This window comes from Macrobrachium nipponense, chromosome 37 (assembly GCF_015104395.2).
Source record: "Macrobrachium nipponense isolate FS-2020 chromosome 37, ASM1510439v2, whole genome shotgun sequence".
In the NCBI taxonomy this organism is placed as follows: domain Eukaryota; kingdom Metazoa; phylum Arthropoda; class Malacostraca; order Decapoda; family Palaemonidae; genus Macrobrachium; species Macrobrachium nipponense.
The window spans coordinates 35,823,603-35,848,043 of record NC_061097.1 but is presented as its reverse complement, the minus strand read 5'-3'; the positions used below and the strand labels follow the sequence as shown (position 1 = coordinate 35,848,043).

The 24,441-nt window shown below is 37.4% G+C and overlaps 1 protein-coding gene across 2 annotated transcripts in view; it reads right to left on the bottom strand.

The window, feature by feature from the left end:
* Positions 1 to 24,441, bottom strand: part of LOC135209131 (coiled-coil domain-containing protein 6-like) — a 64,293-nt gene that overhangs the window by 31,297 nt on the left and 8,555 nt on the right. For both annotated transcript variants that reach the window (XM_064241776.1, XM_064241775.1), the window contains exons 2-5: positions 11,291 to 11,440; positions 4,654 to 4,797; positions 3,995 to 4,083; positions 2,922 to 3,079 (exon numbers count right to left, since the gene is read on the bottom strand). In XM_064241776.1, coding sequence (XP_064097846.1) covers positions 2,922 to 3,079; positions 3,995 to 4,083; positions 4,654 to 4,797; positions 11,291 to 11,440 — 541 coding nt within the window. The remainder of the gene's footprint in view (positions 1 to 2,921; positions 3,080 to 3,994; positions 4,084 to 4,653; positions 4,798 to 11,290; positions 11,441 to 24,441) is intronic.

Below are 24,441 nucleotides of genomic sequence, written 5' to 3'. Positions count from 1 at the left end.
CGGTTAAAGCTAACAAGTTAATTTTTTCGTTGTTTTGTACACTAAATTGCAATCATTTTGGTATATAACACATTGTAAAACGATCAAAGCAACACAGAGAAAATATTATCACAAAATGATGCATGAATTCTTAACGCGCGGACGTAAAAAATTGTTTTTTTTTTCAAAAATTCACCATAAATGGAAAAATTTTACTAGAGACTTCCAATTTGTTTCAAAATAAGATAAATGATTGAATATTACTAGACTGTAAGAGTTTTAGCTTAAAATTGCATTTTTCTACCATTTCGGTCGAGTTAGGCAGAGTTAAAGTTGACTGAATGTCAAATTTTTTTAGTTATCATTATTCATATGTAAATATTTCAAAAATGAGAAAAGCTACAACCTTCAATTATTTTTTGTTGTATTCTGCATGAAATTGCGCACATTTTCATATATAAAACTCTATGAAACGGCTAATATGAAATGGAGCAAATATTACGAGAATGCGACATAAGCATTTCGGAGATTTGCAGCGATGAATCAGGTCGCGGAGAGAAGGAAAAAGTTTTTTCAAAAATTCAACATAAATCAAAATATTGTGCTAGACTTCCAATTTGTTTCAAAATGAAGATAAATGATTGAATATTACTAGACTGTAAGAGATTTAGCTTACAATTGCGTTTTTTAACCATTTCGGTCGAGTCAAAATTGACAGAATGTCGAATTGCCTATTTATAGTGATTTATATGCAAATATTGCAAAAATAAGAAAAGCTATGACCTTCAATTAGTTTTGTTGTATTCTACATGAAATTGTGCACATTTTCATATATAAAACTCTATGAAACGGTTAATATGAAACGGAGCAAATATTACGAGAATGAGACGTAACCATTTTGGAGATTTGCGGCGGAGAATGCGCGTGCAGAGGGAAGGAAAAAGTTTTTTCAAATATTCACCATAAATCGAAATATTGTGCTAGAGACTTCCAATTTGTTTCAAAATGAAGATACATGATTGAATATTACTAGACAGTAAGAGTTTTAGCTTACACTTGCGTTGTTTTACCATTTCGGTCAAGTCAAAGTTGACCAAAGGTTGAAATTTTGGCACTTATCGTTATTTATATGAAAATATTTCAAAACTGATAAAAGCTACAACCATGGGTTGTTTTTTGTGGTTTTCTACATGAAATTGCGCACATTTTCATATATAAAACTTTATGTAGCAACTAATTTAAAATGGTGCAAACATTACGACAATCGTTCGAAAAAATTTTGATTTTTTCGGCAGTTACTGCGAGGAGGTAGGAAAAAGTTTTTCTTTCTAAAATTCACCATAAATCAAAATATTGTGCTGGATACTTCCAATTTGTTACAAAATGAAGGTAAATGACTGAGTATTACTAGAATGTAAGAGTTTTAGCTTACAATTGCAGTTTTCGACCATTTCGGTATTCAAAGTTGACCGAAGGTTGAAATTTTCGCACTTATCGTTATTTATATGAAAATATATCAAAACTGATAAAAACTACAACCATGGGTTGTTTTTAGTTGTATTCTACATGAAATTGCGCACATTTCCATATATAAAACTTTATGTAACAGCTAATATAAAATGGTGCAAAAATTATGTCAGTGACGAAATAATTTCTCAGATGTGTCGCTGATGCTTTTTAGTGCAAGCAGCAAGAAATTTGCGTTTGCGCGCCTGGGTAACGATTGTAAACAAAACAACTGCTTGATCCATGACCTCCCAGCATCCCCCAAGGCGCTTGATTCAAAATTTTTTGCCTAGTAGGCCTATAACTTTTTCTGTGAATGTTTAAAAAAACTTTTTTTCGTCTATATACCATACGTCGGTTCGGCACCCGACAGACAAATTTTCGTCAACGTTTAATACGTCAAATCGTATCAGGATGAAAGTTAGTTACAAAGTTAGAAAAGCTTCAGGGGATAAAAACTCTCTTACAGAAAAAGCCAAATCAATTCTAAAAACCATTAAAAAATAAATTAGTGACCACAAACTGCAACACTTCTTTATTGTAGAAACAGATGATGACTTCCAAAAGACTTTCATCTTTTGTAAAGATATGAAAATCTTAGCAATGAGAAGAATATAGAATAGAATTAGACTTGATAAACATATTTACATAACCTGTTACGATCCGTACAAACATTAATTTGCAAGCTTATTCCTCCTCCAATTTTTATTGCAAACAATGATTATGGTGTGGCCTGAGGCTGCACGATTTCTACTGGCCTTATCACACACAAGTTAGGCTTCCTCTTTCTGCATGTGACCTTCAAATCCCCAATGTAACAAAACTTTTAAGAAAACAACTGGAGCTTGGAAAATTAATATAAAGACATCTGAAGCTTCTACAGCTTTTTCACATATCAACCAAGGTCAAAACTGATGCGTACATACTTTTGCAACACTGAACACTGTATGTATATGGAAATTAAGTCCAAATGATGATGCGCTACACATAGAAAAAGAAAAACATGTTCATATGTACTCAGATACACAGAAAGACATTTTAATTCACCTCAAGAAAGTAGACAAACTTAATGAATGAATAAAGATATACTACAGAGGCTGTCCTATGAGGAAAAGTACTTTTCTATAAATTTAACCAATTTCAAATCGATTCGCATTTTGACAGAGGCAAGCGTCTCACCAATTCTGAGTGCACCCAAATTTCGATGTCAATGCTCTTCATAGAAGCGACAATGAGGAAAAGTAAAAGACTACATTTTTAGACTCTTCGTAGTTTCTCTGAAGCATGCCTTCAGACCTACAGTCCTTCTCTATTTAATGAGTTTAAATCCCAGTTAATGGATCACTCAGTCTATACGTACTCCAAAAACACCCTTAACAACAGAATAGCTTAAAAAGTAAAACCAGGCAAAGAAAACTCTCAACAGTGATACATACGTTCTTCTTGAGCGTTTGTGAGTTGCTCCCTGAATTTAGCCACTTCATTGCGCAAATGCTGGATATGCGATGATAGGTTGTTGGCCCTGTCGCCCTGGTTGAAATCAGCCGGTGATGGGGGGTTTGAAATTGGTTGCTCTAATTTTCCCTGCAGCATCCTGAAAATAATAAATCTATGAACAATACTCATCCAATATACACCGATATCTATACTTTAAAGTTGATCGACGGTATTCTTGTTTCAGCATTCACAGCTTCATTTATTCGCAGATTTTTCTTTGGAACATATATCTACATTATTTGTGGAAAATTCACCTAATTGCAGATTTTTTCATAGAGCAATTACTGTAATTTCATATTTTTGTCACCGAATTTTTCAGATGATAGTTTAAGTTATATATTTGCTGTTTGAACTATCAAAATAAGGAGTTAAAAGCATTTTACAGGGGTCTTTGGTGTTTGAACTATAATTCAAATAAGCAGTTATAAGCATTTTCTATAATTCAAATAAGCAGTTATAAGCATTTTCAGAAAGGGTATCGTTATTCATGGGTAGGTGTGGTATACCTTTCCCCCACAAACACCAGGGATGACTGTACAGCTGCGATGTGTCAAATCTACGAAAATGTGCATAAAAGGAATTCCAAAGGGTTGGGCTGAAATCTGACATTCACAATCAAGTATGGGTACATAATATTCAAAAATAAATCTCTAGAGAGCTTTAAAAAGGAGAAATGAACATTTCCAAAAGCTCTCTGTAGATTTATTTTTAAACATATGTACCCATATATAACTATAGGTTTGTTTCTCCACTATCTTTATCTATTACCTTGCCTTGTATTTGCTTTCTCCTATTCCTACAGCCTTCTCTCCTTACAGAGGCAGGTCTACTACTTTTTTAGGTCATAATATTCACTTTCTTCCATATTTCATGTCCTGCATCAAATTACTACAGCAGCTTAAAAGCAGAGGCATGAACTACAAGCCCAACTACCCATCAAACAGGGTAAAATTAGAAAACCCGATACACTTTTGGTACAGGCTGGCAGGCTTAATAAAACAGAAATCCTTACCGTTTCTCTGCCTCCAATTTGTCCATCCTTTTCCAGAGCTTATTAACAAGAGCTTCCTGTTCCTGCTCCAATGTGTTTTCCAGTTCAATCTGAAATAAACGATCGAGAATTAACAAATCCTAATGATGCATAAAAGGAATGAGGACAAACACAAGATTCCTACTTGGACAGAGAATGACAAGTGAATGGGACTGGAAGGTTCCAATGGAGATGCTCTTGAAACCGTTATTAACTTCCAAGAGTTCTCATGGCAAACAAGACTGAAGACTACTTATCAGACATCTGCTAATTTTTCAAGAAATCTCGAAGAACTCTGGTTCTACATACCTCGAGGGTATGACTGATACACTGTAGAGTACTAATGAACTTTGCAGTCTCTTGAGCACCCCAAAAAAAACCGCACTGCTTTTGTTTACTTTTTGTCCTTTCCTTTTGTCTATTCCCATTTAGCCCTCCCACTTCCTGAACTTTACTTTGCTCTCCAATTTTTATATCATTTATGAGCAAATATGGAAGATCTATGGAAGCCAACGGAAAAATTAAAGTATCGGAGAAGTACTATTCCATAACACAGTAATTCGATGGGATTAGGTAGCAGTCACAGTTTTATTCATAATAACAAATACAATAAGTCAAAACACCAACAGAAAAAGAGCTACCTTTTCCCGACGTAGAGTTTCCAGATCATTCTGTTTGGTGGCTGTTTCTGTCTCGAGTTTTTCAATTTTCCGCATAAGCTTATTTACAAGGCACTCTTGCTCTTGCTCGAGGGTCTGCTCCAACTCTACTTTTTCCTGACGTAACTGTTGACAAAACAAGAAGTTTAGAAAAGTGAAGTTCTTATCACAAATTAAAAATACACTTTAAAAAAGTATTTTCAAAATTCTAATTGCATCCTTTTTGTGACCAATATAAATAAATACCATCAATGTAGATCAATCACAACCATATCAAATGAAAGTTCTCAAAGACTAGAAAAAAGTAAAAACTACTCCCTGCATGGAAGAATTTTCTGGCAAGGGATTCCAACCTTGGAATTGGTGCAGTCCGAAACTTGCAGTCATAAACTCAAGTAGTCAGACAACCTTTTAAAATATATATGTATACAATGTATGTAATTCTGACCAGAACTAGTATGTATATTCTGAAAGCTTCAGGGGGACAATAAGCAGCCAAATGACCCAAATTCACCCAAATTATCTTCCACATAAAAACTTCATCCTGAGTACATATCCATCTCTCTACCTGACACTCAATGTTCTTGAACTTCCTAACCATCAGTGCTAACATACCTTTGACCAAAGCAATGATGGACCAAAGAATTTAATTATTTTATGATATTTGGAAAGCCATCTTTTCAAGGTAAATGGTCTCAGATGTGTGTATTTTGAGAGATTTTGAAATATTTCTTTTAATCATGTCTGACATGAGAATAATACCACAATACTGCAATAATATATGAATGTAGAAGTTTATTTGCAATCTACAGGTAAAAATATTCGTACTACATAAAAACAATTCTTTCTCGCCTACTTTCCTCTTCATGTACCCAACCTTTTTCACCACATGCCATAATAGTTCACCATCTACGACATTTTCTACATTATCAACGTAATTTTCCAAGTTTTTACCTAGGTAGGAATAGAACAAATGACCACAAACCTGAAATTTCATGACTAGACCAAAAATATTTGCCAACTAAACTCAAGATACAATATCTTGAGCTGAAGTAGCAGGCTATCCTATGAATTAAAACACGAACAATTTAAAACAACTTCAATATATGACAATAGTTATCACTACCTGATACAAGTGCCATGTCACTGAATTAATGAGAACATTGATGCTTCCACACCAAACCAAAGTACGTAAGTACACACACACACACACACACATATACATATACATATACATATACATATACATATACATATATATATATATATATATCATATATATATATATATATACAGGCGGTCCCCGGGTTACGACGGTTCCGGCTTACGACGTTCCGAGGTTACGACGCTTTTTCTTAAATATTCAATAGAAAATCCGTCCGCCTGGGTTACGACGCTTGTTCCGAGGTTACGACGCTGACGATTCCGACGCTCCGAGTTAACGACGCTTTTAAAAAACTCATACTATGATAAAACTCCTTTATAGTTTAGCACAGTATATTAATAAAAATAAGTTTCTGGTTAGATTACAACAAAAATTTTGAGGTTATGATGATTTTCGACACTTTTTATGTCGTATTTTTCTATGTTTTTAGTGACGCCTCATATGCGGAACTAGTTTCCGAGCGAATGAATACATACTAGCTTGCGGTGCGCAAAGTTTACATATAACAGTCCAAAAGCACAAATAATGAAAAAAATCATTGCTTGTTTCCAGTAATAATAACAAAACGAAGTTTCTGGTTAGATTACAATGAGAGAGAGAGAGAGAGAGAGAGAGAGAGAGAGAGAGAGAGAGAGAGAGAGAGAGAGAGAGGCGTCTTCCGACGCTCCGAGTAAGGACAGAGAAGTGTTCGTTTCGTTAAACGGCCTCTGACTCATGCCAGTAAATGTTTTGTTGATACTAATAATATAAGCCTATTTAAAGATACGTTTACTTTAATTAGTCTATATGATACGTAAATAGTAATCAACTGTTCTTGTAGCCCTCAAGATTTTGGCAACAAAATCGAAGTATCCAAAGAGAGACATTATCCAGTACATAATTTGATCAGAGAGAGAGAGAGAGAGAGAGAGACGCCTTAGCAACAATGGTCACCGTCTCGGGGATTGACGTAACATTTATTTTCTGAACAGATAGGACAGAGAAGTGTTCGTTTCATTAAACGGCCTCTGACTCATAGCAGGAAATGTTTTGTTGATACTAATATATAAGCCTATTTAAAGATACGTTTACTTTAATTAGTCTATATGATACGTAAATAGTAATCAGCTGTTCTTGTAGCCCTCAAGATTTGGCAAAATCACTCCAGGTTGTACATAAAACTTCAAGAATGTAGTGTCACCAGAGGATTACAATAGTTTTTACCTTCAAGAACCAGCATTCTTTTATGAAAATAAACTCCAGGTTGTACATAAAACTACAGGAAACACATGTAGTGTACCAAAAGGATTACAAGTAAGGTTTTTATAACTTTTTATTAGTTTAAGACATATTTCCAAGCGTCGTTCCGGCTTACGACGATTTTCGGCTTACGACGCGTCTCAAGAACGGAACCCCCGTCGTAACCCGGGGACTGCCTGTATACATATATACATATACATATATATTATACGATCACAAGTAACACGTGAAGATTGTATATCAAGAGCCAGCAGGAAAAATGAAAAACAGCAGTACCTAGCGCTTTCGTGTATTCTTGACACAAACCTCATCAGGGTACATATTAAAGAATGAAAATAGCTTCGAAATATCAAAGGTAAACATAAAAACAAAAAAGTAAAATACAGAACAATCAAACAGCCTAGTCAAGAAGTAAATGGTCCACAGCCTAGAATTACACTTAAAGGACAACAACAAATGGAAATGGAACTACTAAGCAGTCAATTACATAGTTACGAAATGTATTGTTGACAACTTCGTAACTATGTAATTGACGGCTTAGTAGTTCCATTTCCATTTGTTGTTGTCCTTTAAGTGTAATTCTAGGCTGTGGACCATTTACTTCTTGACTAGGCTGTTTGATTGTTCTGTATTTTACTTTTTTGTTTTTATGTTTACCTTTGATATTTCGAAGCTATTTTTCATTTTTTCTTCTTTTATATATTGTACCCTCATGAGGTGTGTCAAGAATACACGAAAGCGCTAGGTACTGCTGTTTTTCATTTATTTTCCTTGCTGGCTCTTGACGTACATCATATATATACATATATATATATACATATATATTAATACATATATCAATAGATACATATATATATATATTATATATATAATATATATATATATATATATATATATATAAAACCATATATATTATATATATATATATCTATATATATATAAATAATTTATATAAAAAAATTGAAAGATTTTACAAAATATACATCCACAAGAAAAAGGGTGAAGTAAACAATATTATGAACAAGCACGAACCAGGACTTAAGACCAAGCATTTGCTTAAGGTCTTTGACAACCTCACATTCACCACTTAAGATCTTAACAGTTGATAATCATCATACACTCAAAGGCGAGAAAGTCAAAAGTAGAAGCAGATACAATGAAGAACACAGCCATACACAAACTTAAATAATGAAATAGCTTAACACACAGCAGGTCATGCAAAATGTAAACCAATTTGTTGAGACTCCACTAAGAGTGGATGCACTTCCACACATAAATCCCATAACATAAGTCCACCAATTCAATCAAGACTGTCATGTTGACACAAAGAGCCATTCTAACATGACAAAGGCTATCATATTGGCACCAAGAACTACTGAACCATGCAAACTATTTGGTAACATTTTGTTCTCTCTTAAAATATACAGCTTTGAGAACTATAAACATTTTACAGCTGTAACATTTGGCAGAAAATAACTGGTAAACGTTTAATGACCATTGTCGTGACAAAATTATTCAGATAAATTTCTACTGTTTAATACAACTGATATATTCTGCTATGACTGTCTGACACTTCACTAAGTAAAATGATTAACTCTTTCTTCCTAAAAGTGGCTTGAATGAAGCTGACGGAGCGTCAACTGTAGCGCTTCCTTTCCTTCAAATAAAGCATGAGCATGAAAAACAAAACATGTTTAGTCCACTCAAAACAAAAACAAAGAGAGAGAAAGATATATATACAAAAAGAATTGAAAGCCAGATGGAAAACGCTACAATAGGAGGAGGCTCCCCCACCCCCATCCAGACAAAATCCCCAATCAATGACTCAAGGCCAGTGCAAGAAATTGTCTGAGACACCCACACAACAGTTACCAAGGTCAACCAATTGTCTGTAAAGGGTGGCAGACACATTTCTCTGATAAACAAAAGAAAGAAACAAAGAAGGAAGACGTAAGACCACTACTCTACAAGAATTTATCTTTATAGCATCCTCTTCTGGTATGCTGCTTATTCTAACTGATAAGAAAGAAAGGGAGGAAGAGAGACGTCCTAATGCAGGAAGCCGAGTACAGTACATTCTGGACAAACTTACTCCTCATACACAGCACTACAAGTTTGGGGGAATTGAGTATTTATGTATGTATGTATGAATATATATATGTATATATATATATAAATATATATCATATATATATATATATATATATATATATATGATATATGTATATATATGTATTGTAATATATATATTATATATATAGAATATCTATATATAGATATATTTCTATATATAGAATATATATATATGCATAAATATCTTGAACTGTGAATTTATACTCAAACGCTCATAATTATAATTTAATAAGTGCATATTTATAATGCTTTGATATATATTTACATTGAATTTTCTTACATAAAATCTTATCTCCCAACTCTGACATAATATACTTTAACAAACATCTTTTCCTAAAATAATTTTATTCCAGTAATAACAGTTCACACATTTTGTTTATGAAATATGGTAATTTACTTTTAATGAAGGAAATTTTGTTAGAATTGAATAGAACTAGAATTCAGGACAATGACCAAGAGCTGGGATCTATGAGGTCATTCAGCACTGAAAGGGAAAGAGAGAGTAGAAATGTTTGAAAGGTGTAATAGGAGGAAATCCTTACAGTTACACTACAAAAAAATTGTCAAGGGGAGGGTGGACAGCAAGAAGGAAACAAAGAGAATATGAATGGAAGTACAAAGTGAAAGGAATGAAGGGGTTGCACCTCGGGGTTGAAATGATGTTGCAAAGAACCTCTAGTAATGACTACAGTGCACCGCACGAGGTGCAGTAACAGCCCTACCCCATACAGGAGAATCTGTTGAACCTTTAATTCGAGAAAAATCATAACGTCTCTAGACAACTTGGACTTTTAGGTGACCCTGAAAACTTCTTACCACCAATTGACATAAAATCTTGAAAAAGATGAAGCCCAAAGCTTCCTTCTAAATACAGCAAACAAGTTTTTCTCCAAAAACTTTATAGTAAAAACTCTTCCAAAATATGACCTTCAATTTAAACCCTTATCCACAACTTCTGCCTGAAAACTTTACATGATCAACTTAACCAAAAATGTACAAGCAATATCACATCCATATTCAACAACAAAAGTATACACAATAACCTTTCAACATCTGTAACTTTCAAAATCACAACAGAGTATTTTTGTGTTTGTTTCCTCAGTTAAAAAGTTCCTTCTTTAATGTTAGCACTAAAAAACTTTTTGTGACTCGTCGTCTTTCTATGAAATCAAATGCAGGAAGTTTTGTCACCATTAAAATCCATTATCTTCACTCAAATATACATACAATTTTCATCTTGAAAATTCACATCCCTCAAACCAATGACATAGTCAAATATCTATCTGTAAAGTGTGTTCCATCCTGTTCTACAAGTCAACAGCCTGTTCCATCTCTGCACAGGGAGTAAATAGTTTGTTCCATCTGTCCTACAAGTTATACAGTCTGTTCCATCTCTGTAATAACTTTCAATTACTTGATGCCTACACAAAATGCCCCTCCCCCTATTAAGCAAAAATTCTGTTGCAAAATATGTTCTAATATCTTTACTCAGTCTTTGCAAAGCCTAATGCATCATAAGCCAACATATCTTAAAAGCTTCTGAAGGTGATAGTGCAATTTTTAAAATAAACAAACCCTGACAGTTCTTCACTTATTCATTAATGTCTTTCAAAAGTTATTTAAAAATTATCTTAATTACCTTGCATATTTTTTAACCATTTGCATCGTTTCTTGTCTTTGTAGAATATGAAGAACATAATGCCCTTAAGTATATCCTTTGGTGTATAATCGTAATGCTGGTGTTATATCAATCTGCTTTTCAGTGAGCTCTTATTCAATGACACGGCAAAATTGCCTAATGGCATTCTGCGTTGCTGACGTGACAGTCAGCAAATCACTTGAGATTAAAATACCACATCAACAGCAATGCCTTTTTTTATGCATCAACGGTGCAAAAACTTACCCGATTAGATATCTGATTGCTTACGAGGTCACCAGATTTCATGGAGTATTTGTAGTTTATAAAATATTCTAGTATAATCTTTCCTGACATAATGAGATATGGTTTGCTTGGTATTCTCATAAAACCTGGCTTAATTTTATCAGGCGGATTTGTAAAGTCTAAAGAGAGCTCAAACTTACCTGGCTTAATTTGCGAGATAGGTCGTTCGTGAGGCATTCTTCCTCCTGCTCGTAATTAAGGGCTAACGTTTCCTTTTCTTTCTTTAAGGCCTGAATCTTCTTCAAAAGGGTATTGCTAATAAATTCTTCTTCCTGCTCTGCCCTGGCTTGCTGTGGACGAGAAGAGAGAATTAAAATTTTTCATCACGCTGGAAAAAGGTACCCGAATCCCATTCAAATCCAAGGAAAAATGAACATGGACATTAAATTGGAAGACAGTCTCAAGAGTGCATAAAATATTCTTAAAATGGAAGGTCTAAAGTGAAACTTTATTATTCAGAAATATAAATCTTTGACATGAGTGACATTAAAACACATATACATATGTCAAGAGTTAGCTACAAATCAAATCTACTTACAAAATAAAACTCTCTCTTGCCCACATTGCACATACCCTCTGACAGTTTCCTTTAATTTTACAATATGAATTTCATAAAATTCTTCATAAATTTACTCATTCATAGGTATCAAATAATGGCCCAAGAACCAGTACCCTGAGGTATATAACTGCACATGAATTTATTTCCACATGTCTGGCTGTGGCATATCATAAACTGATTGCTGAAGGGCACAGCAATATTTTTCTTTTATTCATTGCTGTAATTCAATTATTGTGTCATTTCAAAAGTGAATATTGTAAAATTTATGGTGAGTTCAATAATGAAAATATAAAAAATAAAATATCAAAATGACACACTAAAGTTATTAACAAATGTTCTACAACAACATTAAAATGTTTGAATCTCAACACTTAGGAATACAATAATGGCAATGGTATATCAAGTGATTCAGCAAGGATGCTGAAGGCCAGTATTGAAAAAGCAGTAAGATTAGGACAGCAATGTCTGGATAAATCTAAAAGATTGCTTGACACTTAGTAATTCACATACTATTGCAAAGTAAGGCCAGTATTTTAAAAACTTTAAAAGATTAAAAATGACAGCAATGTTTGCATGAAACTGTGAAAATGTTGGAAACTTGGTTTTAAAATATTGCAAAAGTAGAAAAATGCAAAAATTTGTAGACAAAACTGGGGGACTTACAAAGGAAAAGGGACATTCTGAAAAAGGTACCGGCAATCGCCGAGATTCAAGTACAGTGTGAAATGGGATAACTATACTCTGTTTTTTTTTCATCTGTCCATCGCCTGTGGTGTTTTTGTATGGTAACACTGCGTCCCGGGCTTTAATATATATTAAGATAGTTACATTCAGCTTACATTCAACGATTATAATAATATCATATTTCGAATATTAACGGTGTAATTCGCATACAGTAAATTATTAAAACATTTTTCAGTTGCAAATGTACTCCCAGATATCCTTTTATTTACCTAAAACTTACAAATAGCGTAACTATCTAAAGCCCGAGACGCAGTGTTACCATACAAAAACACCACAGGCGGATGGACAGATGAAAAAAAACAGAGTATAGACTGTATTATATGAAGGCATTACTTAGTTAGGAGGCATTTAGTGGCTAGAAAACACTTCAGAAGGTCTTTGTAAGATGTGATATGATACGGAGTGAAGCTTTCACTAAACAAGATTACTACGTATTACATTTTTTTACATCTGCAATTGAGTTTCTTATGTAAAAAAGCATTTTCATGAAAAATATATTGAAGCAGTGATTAAAAAAACATGTAGAACTTGTAGTTTTCCATAAATGCCAAAAGATGTTTTTTTTTGTGTCAAGTTTTCCCAGTGGTGAGGCCCAGACCAAAGACCAAAGATAAGGACCTGGACCAGAAGGGAATTTGGACAGGAAGTGTGCAAGATAAAAGACAGTGATGAGCTTTCCTCAAAACTTTTCTTATCATGAAGGGGAAAATATGAGATAAATAAAAAGTCCTTCTGACATTCATAGAAAAACTGTACTGACAACTTAAAAAAATTTTTTTTTTAAGAATAACCACAGCTTCAATATACCATTTTTCATGAAAATGTATTCATACTTAAGAAACCCTACACTTATGAAACTCAAATGTGAAAAATGGAATGAGCAATGATGACATATAAAACTATTGGCATTTAATTAATGTGTAATTCCCAGTAGTGCTTAACCCTCTTACGCCGATTGGACGTATTAAACGTCGAGTCAAAATGTCTCCCGTATGCCGATTGGACGTATCATACGTCGGCTCAAAAAAGTTTTTTTAAAAATTCGCGGAAAAATACTTATAGGCCTACCAGCCGAAAACTTTTGTATCACGCGCCTTGGGGGATGCTGGGAGTTCACGGATCAAGGCGTTGTTTTGTTTACAATCGCTATGCAGGCGCGCAAGCACGAATTTCTTTCTTATCGCACTAAAAAGTATCAGTGACACATCTCGGAAATTATTTCGTCACTTTGACATAATTATTGTACCATTTTAAATTATCCTTTACATGAAGTATTTTATATGAAAATGTGCGCAATGTCATGCACAATACAACTAAAAAATACTCCTGATTGTAGCTTTTATCAGTTTTGAAATATTTTCATATAAATAACGATAAGTGCAAAAATTTCAACCTTCGGTCAACTTTGACTCTACAGAAATGGTCGAGAAACGCTATTGTAAGCTAAAATTCTTACATTATAGTAATATTCAATCATTTGCCGTTATGATTTTGCCAATCAAATTGGACTTCTCCTAAGCACCAATATTTCGATTTTATGGTGGAATTATATGAAAAAACTTTTTCCTTACGTTCGTGCGATAACTCTTCCGATAAATTTTTTCGTGCAATTGTCCTAATGTTTGCACCCTTTTAAATTTGCCGTTACATAAAGTTTTATATATGGAAATGTGCGCAATTTCATGCACAATACAACAAAAAAACAACCCATGGTTGTAGCTTTTATCAGTTTTGAAATATTTTCATATAAATAACGTTAAGTGCAAAAATTTCAACTTTCGGTCAACTTTGACTCTACCGAAATGGTCCGAAAAAACGCAATTGTAGCTAAAACTATTATATTCTAGTAATAATCAATCATTCACCTTCATTTTGCAACGACTTGGAAGTCTCTAGCCACAATATTTCGATTTATGGTGAATTTATGAAAAAAAAAAACATTCGTTCGCGCGGTAACTTCCGAAAAAATCAGAATTTTTTTTGTGGATTGTCGAAATGTTTGCACCATTTGAAATTAGCTGTTACATAAAGTTTTTATATATGAAAATGTGCGTAAATTTCATGTAAATCCAACTAAAAAAAAAATGAATTGAAGGTTGTAGCTTTTCTCTTTTTTCGAAATATTTGCATATAAATCACGATAAATAGAAAAAAAACCACGTTCGGCTTCAAATTTGACTCTACCGAAATAGTTGAAAAACGCAATGGTAAGCTAAAACTCTTACGGCCTAGTAATATTCTGTCATTTTTCTTCATTTTGAAACAAATTTGAAGTCTCTAAAACAATATTGTGATTTATGGTGAATTTTTGAAAAATATATTTACCTTCACTCCGCGCGACCGATTCGCGCCGCAAGTCTCCGAAATACGTACATGGCATTATCCTAATATTTGCTCCTTTTCATATTAGCCTTTTTATAGAGTTTCATATATCACAATGTGCGCAAATTCATGAAGAATACAATAAAAAATAATTGAAGTTGTAGCTTCCATCTTCAAAATATGTCCATATAAAAAAAATATATATATCACATTCGGTCAAATTTTAACTCGTCCGAAATGGTCATCTGCATTCTATCTAAAACTCTTACAGTATCGTAATATTCAATCATTTGTCTTAATTTTGAAACAAATTGGAAGTCTCTAGAACATTATTTAGAATTACGGTGAATTTTTTGAAAATATGAAAGTTTTCATTATTAAAATGAAGTTTTATTGTATACTTACCGAACAATTATAGAGCCGTGATTTTCCACGAGCGGCAGGATACTAAATTCAAAATTTAGCGCGTCGGCGTCGCCAACACTGGTGGTGATGACGTCATCTCCCTCCACTCGCGGGAGAACCAGGTACAACTGCCCAGGTGAATCCAATTCTTTCTGCCCGTCCGTCCACCTAAGGGGAGGAGGGGTGGGTATAATTTCATAATTGTTCGGTAAGTATACAATAAAACTTCATTTTAATAATGAAAATTTCATTTTTTATTGTAGTGTCTTACCGAACAATTATAGAGCTGATTACACATTTATGGGAAGGTGGGATTCAGTGGACCACTAGTATTTTTAAATGGTTACATTTATTGCAATACCAGTAAACACTCAAGGTGTCTGTTGTACCTTACCTTGTAAGAGAGCTACAGCAGACTGTTACTGCCTCTGGTCGGTGCTCTTCTTACTATTGTAGAGGAATTGGAATTTGACCAAAGTTACCTCTACAGGAGTGGAATCCTTTTTCCGTAGTTCAAGCGAGTCAAGGCTGACTGACGGAGGATAGTAACAACAAAGATTTGCCCTTGCCCTGGGCTAAGACCAGAAATTCAATCATACAAAACATTGTCACCAACACCAGATTTAAAAAACATATACCCAACCATTGTAAAAATCTGACCTAACAGACTGGTGAGTATCCCAGGTACTCAGTTACCCCCAGCTTCCCTTGAACTCGACAACCTATTCAAGGTGAAAAGTTAGCATAGAGGTGACGACCCTGTGCCCGTTTCTCCCAACCCATGCCAGAAACAAAACCGCCACCGGACCTAAGAACGTTTTACAATTCTCGAAAACCGTTTCTATCTCTTTGAGATAATGACTCGCAAAAACCGAATTCGATCTCCAGAACGTGCTCTGAAGAATCGAAGCTAAAGATAAATTCTTTCTGATGCTAAAGAAGTTGCCACTGCTCTAACCTCGTGAGCTTTAACTCTCAGAACGGAAAGATTGTCGTTCTCGGACTGGAGCGAGGAGCTTCCCTGATAAGCTCTCTAATAAAGAACGATATAGCATTCTTAGAAAGAGGACGAGAAGGATTTTGAACCGAGGTCCAGAGCTTAGAAGATTGTCCTCTAATACCCTTAGTGGCAAACAGATACTGCTTAATAGCCCTGACTGGACATAAGAGCCTTTCTCCTCCTCATGTCCAACCAAATCAGATAAGTTCCTTACCACAAACTCCTCGGCCAAGGATTAGAAGGATTCTCATTTTTGGCTAGAAAGGTCAAAGATACCGAAAATACAGCATTGCCTTGAGAGAAACCGACTCTTTTGTCTCATAGCGTGCAATTCGTCTGACACGCTTAGCAGAAGCTAGTGCAATAAGAAAGAGTGCCTTCTTAGTCAAGTTCCTGAGTGAAGCCAACTTCAAAGGCTCAAACGGTGGCCCCATGAGGAACTTAAGACCACATCTAAGTTCCAAGCCACTGTATCTTGCGGGAGCTTAGTGGTTTCGAAAGACCTAATGAGGTCCGACAGATCTGAATTGGAGGAAATATCCAAACCTCGATGTCGAAAAACCGAAGAGAGCATGGCTCTATATCCTCTGATCGTCGAAGGAGCCAGTTTCTTAGAGTTCCTAAGAAATAGAAGAAAATCTGCTATTTCTGTTAAAGAGGTCGCAGAAGTAGAGACTTTAGCACTTCTACACCACTCTGAAGATTCTCCACTTCCCTTGATAGAGTTTGTTAGAAGACTCTCTCCTACAACGAGCGATAGCTTCTGCAGCTCTTCTTGAAAATCCTTTCGCTCTGACAAGATTCCGGACAGTCTGAACCCTGTCAGAGCTAGAGCGGCAAGTTTTGGTGGAACCTCTTGAAGTGAGGTTGTTTGAGAAGCCACTTCTCTGGAGGAAGAAGTCTGGGGAAGTCTACTAACAACTGGAGAAGGTCCGGGAACCACTCTTTCCTGGGCCAAATGGGAGCGATTAACGTTAGCGTTACATTGCTGTGCGACATGAACTTGTTCAGCACCTCTCTTATTAGACCGAACGGAGGGAATGCATAAGCTTCCAGACCCGACCAATCCAACAGCATTGCGTCCACCGACCAAGCTAGAGGATCTGGGACTGGAGAACAAAAGAGAGGAAGACGGTTGTTCCTTGATGTCGCGAACAGGTCTATTGACGGTCGGTCCCCAAAGGCGCCAAAGTTTCTGACAAATCTTGTGTCCAAAGTCCACTCCAGAGGTAACACTTGCTGTTGACGACTTAACTCGTCCGCCAGGACGTTCATCTTTCCCGAACAAATCTCGGGACTAGCTGAACCTTCGCTTCGTTTGACCACAGGAGGAGATCCTTGGCTACTTCGTACAGAGAGAAAGACTGAGTCCCCCCTGTTTTCCGCACGTACGAGAGAGCCGTGGAGTTGTCGGAATGCACTGCCACTACTCGCGGCCCTTCTACTAAGCTCCGAAACTGTCTGAGCCCTAAGAAAATTGCTAACAGTTCCTTTACATTTATGTGGAACTTCTTCTCCTTCTCCGACCAAGCTCCTGAAGTCCGTTGATTTCCCAGTAGGGCTCCCCAACCTGTGTCCGATGCGTCGGAAAAGAACTGTAGGTTCGGGAGGATGGGTCGTAAAATCTAACCCTTCTTCCAACCTTGCTCGAGAGAGCCACCACCTTAGGTCCTCTTTTATTTGATCTGTGACAGGAAGGTAATCGAGTCTGGTTGTGTCTTCCTGCACCAAGAGGCTCTCAGGAAAAACTGCAGAGGTCTCATGTGCAGTCTTCCCAACGTCACAAATTTCTCCACTGACGTCAATTTGCCCAGGAGCCTCATCCACTGATTGGCAGAACTTACCTTTTTGTCCAAGAACTCCTGAACTGTCTCCAGACAGCCTTGAACCTCTTCGGGGACAGAAAAGCCCGAAAAACTTGAGCATTCAGAATCATCCCCAAATAAAGGATGCTCTGAGATGGAACCAACTGGGACTTCTGTTTGTTGACCAGAATTCCTAACTTTCTGGCAAGATCCAGTAGTTGTTCCAAGGTCCTTCATGCACCGACTCTCTGATTCCGACGGAGAAGCCAATCGTCCAGATAGAGGGAGATTCTTACTCCTAATATGTAGCCAGCCTTCCTATCGGGGATAGAACCCTGGTGAAACTTGAGAGACGGTCGCTAGTCCGAAGCAAAGCGCCCGAAACTGAAACACCTTGCCTTCGAACATGAACCTCAGGTACTTCCGAGATTCGCGATGTATCGGAATGTGAAAATAAGCGTCTTGCATGTCCAGAGAGACCATCCAATCCCCTGTCTGATGGACTCCAGAACCGACCGAGTGGTCTCCATATGAATTTTGTTTTCTGGACATGCAAGTTCAGGGCGCTCACATCCAAAACCGGCCTCCAGCCCCCTGATGACTTGGGAACTACAAAAGCGATTGTAAAAGCCTGGAGGAAAATCCCCTTCTATCTGTTCTATCGCTTCTTTGAGAACAAGCGCTTCCACTTCTGCGGCTAGCGCCAGAAATTTGTCTGAGCCCGGTACGAGTATGCCTGGAATGGAATTGGCACAGGTGAGAGCGAGGGAGGTGAAACGAGAGGAATACGATAGCCGAACTTGAGTACTTGCACTACCCAGGCTTCTGCTCCTCTGTTTTCCCCATTTCTTCCCCCAAAACAGAGCCAGCCTGGCTCCCACTGGTGCATGAAGAACCGAGCTTTCATTTGGAAGGTTTGTTAACCTTGGCCGAGGCCTTAGACTGAGGTCGCAAATTCGATTTCGGCCGAAAGAGCGCTTGGGTTTTCTCTTTCCCTCGAAAAGGCGCTTGGGCCAGAGGAGAAACCGAAGGAACACGTCTCCACAGGAGCTTTAGGTCTCTTAGTAGACTGTGCCAGTAAATCCGAAGTAGATTTCTTATCTAGCGCAGACGAAATTGACAACACTACATCGTCTGGAAGAGGTTATCTTTCACAAAAGGAGCAAACAAGAGAGCAGACTTCTGTTGGGACTAACCCTTTTAGAAGCAAAGGAGCACCAAAGTTGCCTTTTCTTAAGGGTACCAAAGGCGATGAGCGAAGCTAACTCATCACATCCATCCCTAATGGATTTGTCCGCACAGGACAGAACACCAATCCAATCCTCCGCTAACTCCTGAGAAAGAGAAGGACAGTCTTCGATCTTGGCCGCTAAAGCGCCAATAGTCCAATCAAGGAAGCTAAAGACTTCCAAAAGTTTAAATTGATTCTTTACAACGTGGTCCAACTCAGGCGCTGTAAAGAAAACTTTCGCTGCGGCGAAAGCAGATCTTCTAGAGGAGTCATTAAACTGGAGAAGTCTCCCTGGAGGAGGCAGAAACTCCCAGAGAACGAGCTTCCCCAGTTACATAAAACCTATACCTCTTACGAAGCAACTTAGAGGGAGGGTAAGCAAAAAGAGCCTTCCCTAAGTCTCTTTTCATAGACATCCATTTCTCCGTCTCTTTCAACGAATGTCTAACCGCTTTAGATAGAACAAGTTTTGGGAGGAGAGGGTCTGAAGTTTTCCTCCTCATCAAAAAAGTCGAAGTTGGGGAGCGCGGAGCCGCTTTCTCAAAATAATCTGGATAAGATACCAGAAGAAATCTAAGGAGACGTGAATAACACGAGAGGTGATGTGAATCTCCTCCTCTACTTCTTCTTCATTCTCCTATACCGCCGAAGAAGTAGACGGAACTACAACCGGATCTGAAGGTTTCGAACCACCCTTGGACTCATTCATCCAGTTGGTTAACATCTCTAACTGCTTGCGCAAAGGCGCCCAGAGACGAATCAAAAACAGTTAACGTAGGCTTGGAAGAGCCTAAATGTTCAGCAGGAGGCGGAAAACTACTTGCGCCTCGCTCGGAGCCGCCGAAATTCGAGGCGAAACAGGCGCATCAGGCGTAACAGACGAAAAAGCGCCTAAAGAAACACCCTTAGAACTGCTAGCTACAGCGCTAAAACCACAATCTCTGCCGACCAAAAAGGCACAGATTGAGGCGACGAACGAGCCGCTAACGGCCGAGGCGCAACCCTACTCTCAGGCTCCTTATAACCGCTTGACTGGAGGAGGCGAAGAATCGGCGCCTGAACGCCTCTTTAAGGACGCGAAACGGGCGAATCTCGCCAAGAGCGCCGTGCGACCGAGACGAATCGCTTGAATCATTTGAAAGGCGTCTGACCGCAACACACCTTTCCAACGCTTAACCGAGCCCTGTTGAGGCGCAACAGGCTCAACAAGAGAGGCGCCTGTCTGTGGGCAAATCCCGATCGACTACCCTTGGACTTCCGGTATGTCTTCTCCCCCGTGCGGGGGAGCTGGACAGTGACCTTTGTCTAGGAGACGTGTCAGGACAGACAGACGCACCCTCAACTACACTCTTACCTGAAGCCGCTTTCTCCAAAAACGTCTTAACTGAATTACCAAGTTGCAAACCGTATTCGCTAGTACCGAAAATTTCTGATCTAACCTCGATTCCAGACTGGCAATGGTGTCGGCAAGAAACTACACGGGAAGCCGGAGAAGTGGGATTAGTAGGAGGAATAGGAGGTGTAGTTAAAGGAGACATAACAATTTGAGGAGAAACAGAAGGAACAGATGCATCGCAAGACGAAGCAGAGCTAAGTCTACTTTCCCTAAGCGCTGCTTTTCTAATTCTGTCTTTAGCTAATTTCTCCGAGTATGAACTAAAAACTTCCATTGAGAATCAGTCCAATCACTACACTCGTTACATGTTCGAATCTGCTGAACAAACCTGTCCCCTACACTTAACACATTTAGTGTGGAGAATCATACTCTAGCTTGGATAATCTAGTTTTGTTTTACATCCTGAGATGCAAAACCTAACTCCCGACGGACTAGAATCCGACATGGCAACGCCTAAATAAAAAGCAAAATAACAACAACGCCAAAAAAGAGTACTTCACCATTCCGAGATCAAATCCACAAGAAAAAGCGAAGCAAAGTCATCCAACCGCACCGACCACCAATGTTCACGGACGCCGGCAGGAAAAGAATTGATTCACCTGGGCAGTTGTACCTGGTTCTCCCGCGAGTGGATGGGAGATGACGTCATCACCACCAGTGTTGGCGACGCCGACGGCGCTAAATTTGAATTTAGTATCCTGCCGCTCGTGGAAATCACGGCTCTATAATTGTTCGGTAAGACACTACAATAAAAAACATTTTTTTACGTCCGCTCGTTACGAATTCGTACATCATTTTGTGATAATATTTTTCCGGTGTTGCTTTTATTGTTTTACTATGTATTATATATCAAAAGGATTGCAATTTAGTGTACAATACGAAAAAAAAGTACAAAAAAATACGTTAGCTTTGACCGTTTTTTGCACAGCGTGATTTGAATACAATTATCTATGAATTTTTTTTTTCGCTACCATATATCGCATTATTTACATATGATAATGATATTATTTTTCATTTCTGATGATTGCATACTAAACTTCAGGCAATGAAAAAAAAAATGAGCCAAAAATGAACTCTTAATCTTCAAAACTAAGCGTGCTGTGATTTTTTGAAAAAATTATTTTTTCCGGTTCCGCGCTCACTCCAAACCGGCGCCGGCATACAGGAGAGGTTTTGATTTTTAGGGCTTCGGCGTAAGAGGGTTAATATGTTAATAAATACCAAAATAGCAACAAAGTGAAAAAAAAAATTACTGTAGCTGCTGAAAAACAATAAAAAATTTATGAGTGTAATTACATGTGGTCTGACACCCATGGCAATTAAAACAAAACCATTAGCTAAATGCTGCCAAGATGACCCAGCTGTTATGAATAGATAGATAGTATGTCTTTTGTATACTACCATAATTATTATATATATTCAATAAAAAAAACTTATTGAAGTAACAGAAAGATGCTGAAGAGTCAACTACCTTTACTATGATAAAAGCTCTCAAAGAAATGGACACAAAAGTAATATATTATCATCCAGATTTGACCTATCCAGTGTCCAGAAGTAAAGGCCATTTACATCCCATAATGCTGTTTTATAAAAAAAAAATTGCCAGAACAACATAATTAATGAGCTTAATTACTGAATACAACAGTTACTCCATGACTTGTATGAAAAACTTAGTAGATCCCAACAATATAAGATTGTAAATATGAAATTTGCACAGCACTCTCTCCTCTATCAGGTTAGCTGGAGTATTGTAACATAATTCTGAACTTAGTTTGGATGAGACAGTCTCTTACTGATGTTCAATTTAACAAGTTTGTGACAAGCTGTGCATAGATATTAATCGGTAGCGTATACGACAAAAGGAGATAAGAAGTTCTACTTCGTGCTGGGTACTACAAGGATTTTCCTCATTACAGCAGTGAGGGAGATAAGGTTCTACCTCACACCACATTCAAGCAGCTCGCTAATGTACCCAGTGTGACACTCGTGTCAATCATCTGTGATAAATCCTTATCTTTAATGACCGTTATGAATCATGACAGCACAGTTTCATTTTTTTGCCTCTCCGTATATTTCAAGTACAGGAAACTTTTATCACACACACTATTTAACATTAATGTTGGCACATGTCTCTCATATGCGTGAACCCTTTATCATTGCATTATATGTAATTCCTCTTTCATTTCAATATCAAATGTTTTTCTGCTAGTTCTTTTCTACAAGAGGTTGGACATGAGACAAGTTCTCTCTACTCTCCTCTGTCCTAAGCACATCTTGCCTGGATTACAATGATTTTATTATTATTACATTCAGTAGATGAAACCTATTCATATGTAACAAGTCCACACGGGCCAATGACTTGAAATCCAAGTGTCCAAAGAATAGGTGTTCATTACGAAGAAGTAAGAGGAGGTAAAGGAAAATACTGAAAGAAGAGATACCACTAATTAAAAATGAAAAAAATTTATTTATTAATAAATAAATAAAAATGTATCAAAATACAAGAATAGTATTCAAGCAGTCATGCACTTCATTTTCACATGAACTTCAGAAGTTCCAATTGCATGACATCCTCTGGGAGGCTGTTCCCAAGCCCAACAGTGTGAATAAACATTGGTGAATGGGAACATGAAAGTACATTTTTCATGTCAACCATAAACACCCATGGTCCTTTCTCGTAGGCAGCTAAGACCATGGAGGCCGACTCCATGGAAAAAGGGGATAGTTGGATATAGAGGTGGAGCTTGGACAAGTACAAGACAGGGCTCAAACCTCCTGCTGCCTTTGGAACTAGGAATAGCATGTTGTAAAAACTTGGTGAATTATTCGGTATTTCCTCTATACCTGTCTTCTATAACATAGAAGAAATTTCCTGACTCACAACCACGACCCTTCTCTTCTCTGGGTTACCTTTGTATGACCGAAAGGCTATAGGCAGTTTGATCGAGACAACAAACTCTTTGAGAGGAATGCAATAGCCCTCCAAAAGTACTTTCACTACCCAAGTGTCTACCCCTAAGCATTGCCACACTTGAGCAAAGGGCCTAACCTGGCCCCCCCAGAGGTACATAAGGGCTCAAGGCGCTATTCTTTATCAGACTTTGGATTCTTGTTATAAGAGGAGGAGATGAACTTCCTTCCCTTTGCAGAACAGGATCTGGAACTTTGCTGGTGAAAGGATACTTTCCCCCTTCCTGCAGTTGGAAATGAAAACCAAGTAAGGAGGTAGCATTTCCCAAAGGACATATAAAGGAAGAGGATGACACACGATACTACCCTTTAGATGCTTGGGACTGACAGATGAAAGACTTATTGTGTGTGTTCTGTATCTCTGCGGCTATAGATGCAGACAGTTTTTCATTAATAATCTACCCAAAAAGGATGCACTGAAATTAAAAGCCTGTTTACTAAGGGGGGGGGGGAGGAGGGAGGAAACTGAAGGAACCTTTAAGGTTGCTCATCGGATGGGAAAGCTCTCCTATCACATCAAGAAATGCCTTGACTAGGGAAGCAAAACTCCCTGGCCAAAGTAGGAAGTTCATCAAACTCCTTCAAACGCTGTTCAACTGTGTTCACTCCAATTTAACTGGAGGACATAAGCTTCTATAGCATTAGGCAAGCTCTTAAACATACTGTCATCCTCTGGAATAGAGCAACCTACCTGATGTAATAGTGCCTCTCTTACTTGGAAAAATCATGGATAAAAAGGCACATCCACTGAGATCTTAGGCCAAGCCTTAGCAATAGAGTCAAATCTCCTATACACAGAATCTGATAGCCTAAATGAAGGGAGAGAAGAATAATCCGACACCCACCTTGAAGCTCTTAA